The sequence below is a fragment of the Nicotiana attenuata genome, chromosome 1, assembly GCF_001879085.1.
Source record: "Nicotiana attenuata strain UT chromosome 1, NIATTr2, whole genome shotgun sequence".
In the NCBI taxonomy this organism is placed as follows: Eukaryota; Viridiplantae; Streptophyta; class Magnoliopsida; order Solanales; family Solanaceae; genus Nicotiana; species Nicotiana attenuata.
The window spans coordinates 55,402,828-55,409,185 of NC_031989.1; the positions used below are offsets into that span (position 1 = coordinate 55,402,828).

The window sequence follows — 6,358 nt, forward strand, 5'->3', positions numbered from 1 at the left end:
CCTACTTCGAGTTCGAGCAGTTACTCACTTGATTGTAAAGACTACACTAGTGAGACCTCGATCAAATTGCCTAAGTTTCGAACTTATAAACAAAATTTTATAAGGCATGAATGAAACACAAGGCAGAAATTGAAATGAAAACAAGTCAGAGAGAAAAGAGTTCTTTTTATATATAAAGATATTTACAAGGACCGATCAAGGTCCTACACAAAAGATCAAAAAGAAAAATCCTAAAGTTCCAAACTATTCTCGGGGGCAGCTTCCTCTCTACCGGGGTCCTCCCCGCTCTTGGACCCGCTCTTGTTCCCGACATTATCTTCATCGTCGGAGGAGGCCAATGCCTTATCATTATCTCGTCGGATGGTCTTCAAGCTCTTTGGCCTTCCTTATCTCGTCAGTAAGATCGTAACCTCGAGCATGGATCTCCTCGAGGGTCTCCCTTCGAGATTGGCACTTGGCAAACTCGGCAATCCAAAGAGCTCGAGTTTGAGCGGCCTCAGTAGATTCTCTTGCTTGGACTTGAGAAGCTTTAGTATCAGATCGGTAGACGGCCACGATCGCCTCCGCGTCAGCCTTTGCTTTTTCTGCCTCAGATTTAGCTTTTGCGAGTTCGGTGGCCAACCGAGCCTCGAGCTCCTCTATTTTCTTGGCCTGAGCTGAGTTTTTCTCCTGTATGTCTTGAAGCTGACTTACGGCCGATGACAATTGGGCTCGAGCAACCTCTTTCTCTGAGGCTAGGCGGTCCATGTTTTGTTTCCACCCCAAGGTCTCCGCCTTCATCATGTTACCCTCCTCACGGAGCTGTTCGATTCTCTCGGCCTTCTGATGAACCTATGAGATTGAAGTGTTAGCCATCGTCCCCGATCAGGTCGGTCTTTTAAGATTTTCATTACCTACTCAATCAGGTCGGTCTATGCTTTGTGAGTCGTGGCCAATTCGGCTCGAAGGTCCTTGATCTCCTCTTCCTTTTGCCTGTTAAGAAGTTTGAGGGCATTTCTCTCCTCCGTGAGCCTTTGAAGATCGACCTCACATTGGCTCAGCTCTACTCGGGATTTGGAAAATGCCTCTTGATGGAGTGCCAAGGCCTATGCGGAAAGAAGAAAGGAAATTAGATAAGAAAAGAAGAAATAAACACAAGTGTGATATCGACATGGGAAGTTGAGACTTACCCGACTTAGGGCTTGTTGAGCCTCATCGAAGAGACTCGATGCTTCACTCGGGTCGGTACCATCTTCGACTCCGGTAAAGTACCCATGGAAGGGGTCCTCCCTCCGTGGGCTCCTTCTACATCGGGAGTCCTCATAGCTTGGGCCTCCTGAATTGCCTCCTCAGAAAATGCAGGGAGAGTCGGCGAGTCTCCAACCACTATTGCCTCAAGTGAGTCGCTTGGGGCATTATCTTCCTTTCGAAGGGCCTCGGAGCTGGCCCCTTCGAACATACTCGCCGATTGCTCATTTCAGTGGGAGGCATCTTCAGTCTCCAACAACTCAAGGACTTTGCTCGGGCCCTCTTCCAAGACCCCCTCGGTTCAAGGCGTAATCTCTTCAACCCTCACCGGCTCAGCAGCCTTTTGGGCCTCGGTGTTCCTCTTCACTCGGGCCACCAGTTCGGAGCCGTCGTCTTCATTTTCTTCTTCTTCCTCTCTTTTAGCTGATGAACTACCTCCGCCGGTAGGGCAACGATGTCTTTCTTCAGCTTATGAGCCAGATTTTTCTTGGGCTTTGGATCCTCGGAGGTTGATATCATTTTCCTTTTTTTATCTTTAACCGGTTTTGTGGCCGGGGGAAAACTCTCCTCCTCACCAGACGGGGGCCTCATGACGGCATCTTTTCCAATGCCTGTATGAAAGGAAATCAAATGAGTATGAAAGAGACATTTTAATAAAAATCATCAAATACATGAAAAGGGGCTTACCATGATTTTTGGCCTCCCATCGGCCCCTTGCTAAATCGCGCCATGAGCGCTCAACGTACAAGGAAGTCGAAGCCAGGTCTCAAATCCATCTCTCGAGGTTAGGAATTGCACCGGGCATCCAAGTTCCATATGAAACACTTCAAGTCACTATGCTCGAAATCGACAACCACGCGCAATTTGATGTCTGGAACCAAAGCAAATCATCATACCCACGGTGAAGCAAATAACATACACCACAACCCGAAAGGACATAACCGATACGCCATTCACCGAGCAATACCCAATACTCTTCTGGCTCGAATTCCACTACGAAACCCCAATAGAACCGTACCACATGTGCCTATAACCACAAATCATAGCGCCTCGCAACACAGAAAAGTAACCCATAGATCACCTCAGAACACTAACAGCTCAATAACAACCGAATCAACACATCTCTCACCAATAGCAACTCAAGACAACAATAGGTTGGAAGTCCTCACTCGAATGAACCGACCCATCCATCCTCGATCTTTATCCTCATCTATGCTCGAGAACATCACCTTGGTAGCTCGACGCTGAAGTTTTATTAACCCGCCTCAATAGAGACGGGGGCTGTACAACTTGATGAGGTGGTCGAGGGTGAAAGGCATCCCCTCGACTTTGCTCACGAAGAATCGGAGCAGAATAACAATCGGCCAAAAGGAGGTATGGATTTGACCTAGGGTTATTTGATATTTACGACAAAAATCAACGATGATGGGATCGAGGGGGCCCAGCGTGAAAGGGTAAGTGTAAACACTTAGAAACCCTTCCACATGGGTAGTGTGCCTTCTTCGGGGGTCGGAATCACCACCTCTTTGCCTTCCCAATTGCAGTCTTTCTTTACGTGCTTAAGGAAACTCTCAGTTATCGAGCATATATACCTCGACATTGGCTCGAATCGACCAGGGATCGACGATGTTTTCTCAATCTTAAAGTCGGAAGTAAGGACGCACCCCCGGGAACACACTCCTCAAGGCGCGGCTCCACCGGTGTTTTGTCGCTGGCCGACCGCGATGAAGAAGCATTTTTCTTTTGAGGAACAGTTATTGACATTTTTGCCATTTTGGTATGAGTTTGAAGAGAGAAGAAGATAATAGAACTTGGTGTTTGAGAGTGGATTAACAACAAACCCTGAAGGTTTTGTAGAAAGGAAGAACTTAAGAGATGTAAAAGCTTTGGAGATTTGAAGAAAGCGAAAGTAAAATCAATGGGAGAAGGGCCTATTTATGGGATTCACGGCGACGGTTCAAAGGCACTAGTGGCCGAACACCACCTGCCACTCATTATTGACTTGGGGAACCGACGTTTTGGTCACCTCCGTCGCTTACGTCACGAGGATGATGTCATGACAGGTCAAGGTAAAAAATCGAAGGCTCAATTTGTTTCTTGTCATTACACTCCTAAAAACGAGGGGACTATCTGTATACGGTTAAAACCGGGCCCACCCGATTTTACTATTTGACCGAGACCAGGGAGTTGCATCGAAGGTCGGCCCCGTAGTGGATCAAATCAAAGCACGGGGATAAGGTACCGAGTTCGGGAATCGAGGTACCTATCGAGATCGAGGCCAGTGGCGATCGAGACCAAATGAGACAAACGTCGAGCAAAATCGGAGATAGCATAATAACAGAAAGGCGAGATATCCGTGACTGGTCGAAGATCATGGCGTTAAACTGGGAACGGATTAAATCAGAAATGGTTAATTAGCTAATCTGGAATTTCCTTCTGTAATTAGAGTTATATCTTAAGTAGAATTCCTCTACTATACTGTTCGAAATTCTTGTTAATCGATCTTGTACCAAGAGAAATAGGCGAAGCTACAGTGTCTGCTTTCGGCCGAACTCAGTAGCTTCGGTTCAAATCATGTATTTGTCTTAAATTTTTTATTGAATATGTACAAATTATTAGTTTAAAACCCAATAGTACAAAAGGATTAGAATTCCGAACCCATAAACTTGAAATCCTAGCTTCGCCTTTGCCAAGAGAATGGCATGTTGTTTTACTAAATGTACAAAAAAACTAAAAGTGATGCTTGATGGGGAAATGAATTTAAATTCGAGACAACAATAAAGAGACAAGTATGATGTTTACACTGCAACAACAATAATAAACCCAGTAGTTTTTTACGAGTGGGGTCTGGGAAGGGTAAGATATATGCAGCCTTACTGTCACACCTCCTTTTTCCCGAGGGATAGGGAGTTTTTTCAATTAAAGTGACATTATTCGAAATGAAATTATTTATTTGATGTAGAGTCACCACTTGGAATAATTATTATAGTATACCAAGTCACCGATTTATTTTAAAATCCCAAATCGAGGAAATTGACTCTTATTTATGGTCCACGAATACAGAAAACCGGGTAAAGAATTCTGTTAACCCGGGAGAAGGTGTGAGGCACTCCCGAGTTCCGTGGTTTTAGCACGGTCGCTCAACTATTAATAATTGGCCTAATTATCTGAGTTATTACGTGTTTAAAACCTATTGCGCATTTTTAACTTTCGAACCGCTTTTAATTATTTTTAAAACAATTATGAAATTTATTTAAAACAAGGCGCGATGTCGCGGACTTATTATTTTTGTACACATTGCGAATCGCGTCACGTGAAACGCACCCATGACTTACAACATGTTTATTTTTATTATTATTTGAAGTTATGATCGAGTCACGTGAAAGCACACTCGAATTTGGATTATATATTATGACTATGCCATGAGAACCATACCCATAGTACCGATGATTTATTATTAATCGCGCCTAAAGCGCGCTATGATGTTTGTGATTTGTTTATTCTTCCTAAGATTTAAGGTTGCAAGAATTACAGAATCATTTGGCAAGAGTGCACGTTGATAGATTTTTAATATAAATTGTGAGAAGATTGCAATTTTGTGAATAATGCCAAATGACACTGTCAACACTTTGTCCAAACTAGCGATCGTCATTTGTGTTTTTCCCAAATTATACTAAGCACAATATAAACAGAGACATACTTTGATCTCAACTCGGAGTAACATTGTTTTACATTTATAATACTCAAATGAAAACGAGTACAGAATACTAATAATATCAACACTTTAATTGATAAACACCACACATCATGGTTTGCTTATTATTCTGCAGAACCTATTCGGACTGTTACAATGATAGTCAATTAACCTTTCCCCTAGGCTTGCTGCTTGAGGCCAATGAATTCAACATTCCATTAGAGACCAAAACTACTTTAGTCATACCTTTTCAAAGAGCAGCTCAAGAACTAAATTAATTTGGCTATTTTACTGCAAATTTGATCAACAGTGATCAGATCTATCAGTATCAGTCTTTTAGAACAAGCACGTAACCTTTTAAAGATCCAATTTTGTTGAACAATTGTGTAGAAGAAAAGTAGGAGCACACTCTGTTTTTTCCCAAATTCACATCAAATTCTCATATATAACAAAGCTAACACATTAAAGCTTGCCCATTGATATGGTAGGAACACATTGACTGATTTAGTTAGTTTAGGAAATATCAATTTAAATCTTCAGATTCATTAATCTTCAAGTAAAAGAACCAAATCAAACAAATAGAATATGCAGAAAAACATTACAAATTCGTGATAAATAAAAACAGTAATTACACCAAATCTGGGAAGGGAAAGTACCTAAACGACAAAAATTGAAATAGAGCAGCCAAATAAAGGCAAAAGCAGCTACAGTTGGAGCTCAGCCAATCCCAGAACAATAGAAGAGAACATCAGCGATCAAAAAATACTTCTAACAACTCAAAGACCCTTTAAATTTCCAGAAATACCAAATGAAGGAGCAAGATGTTACATCTCGCGTTTTCGTACGTTAAAGTTTCGTCTTCAGTTAATCGATGTAGACTCGAGATGAGATTATCTTGAGGTTAACATATTTATGCTATTTATAACATGCGATAAGTAAGTGCCATGAAGGGTAAAGGGTACACGAATCAAAGAAAATGAGTTTCGTTAAAGGTTGTCGATTTGGGAGAAAATACGGTCCGAGCTATAATACCCGATATTTATGGACTAGTACCATACAAGGTACCATATGACCATGATAGTATGATGTATAAAGTATATTAAAAATGAATAGTCTTTTAAGTAATTTGAGATAATTCTTAATTATATGGATAATTGGTTAATTATGGGGTAACGGGACATTACCTAATTAATTAATAAATTATAAGATAAGATTAAACCCCCACCCCCATGTGGCAGCAAGCCACTACTAAGACATATGACTCTTAGTCATATTGGCTTAGGTAGCCATCTAAAGTAATAAGACACTTACGTGTAAATAAGTGTAAGACATTACAAGTTTGGTTTCATAGACATTACAAGTTTGGTTTCTTCCTAATTCAAATTCAAAACATTTTCAAACCAGAGGCTAAAACTCAATCCAACAAGCTTTCAACAA

At 41.5% G+C, this 6,358-nt stretch overlaps 1 protein-coding gene across 1 annotated transcript; it reads right to left on the bottom strand.

Annotated features, from left to right (window-relative positions):
* On the bottom strand, nucleotides 349-1,438 carry LOC109236198 (myosin-14-like). The gene is made up of 3 exons (XM_019402404.1): nucleotides 1,229-1,438; nucleotides 918-1,085; nucleotides 349-831 (listed from the first exon to the last, which is right to left on the bottom strand). Exons 1-3 carry the CDS (start codon nucleotides 1,436-1,438, stop codon nucleotides 349-351), a joined length of 861 nt encoding a protein of 286 aa, XP_019257949.1.

Coding starts and splice junctions, on each gene's coding strand:
- LOC109236198 (XM_019402404.1), bottom strand. CDS start 1,438: ATGTTCGAAGGGGCCAGCTCCGAGGCCCTTCGAAAGGAAGATAATGCC. Junction 1,086..1,228: donor CTTTACCGGAGTCGAAGATG/GTACCGACCCGA, acceptor CTTTCCGCATAG/GCCTTGGCACTCCATCAAGA. Junction 832..917: donor AATTGGCCACGACTCACAAA/GCATAGACCGAC, acceptor TCAATCTCATAG/GTTCATCAGAAGGCCGAGAG.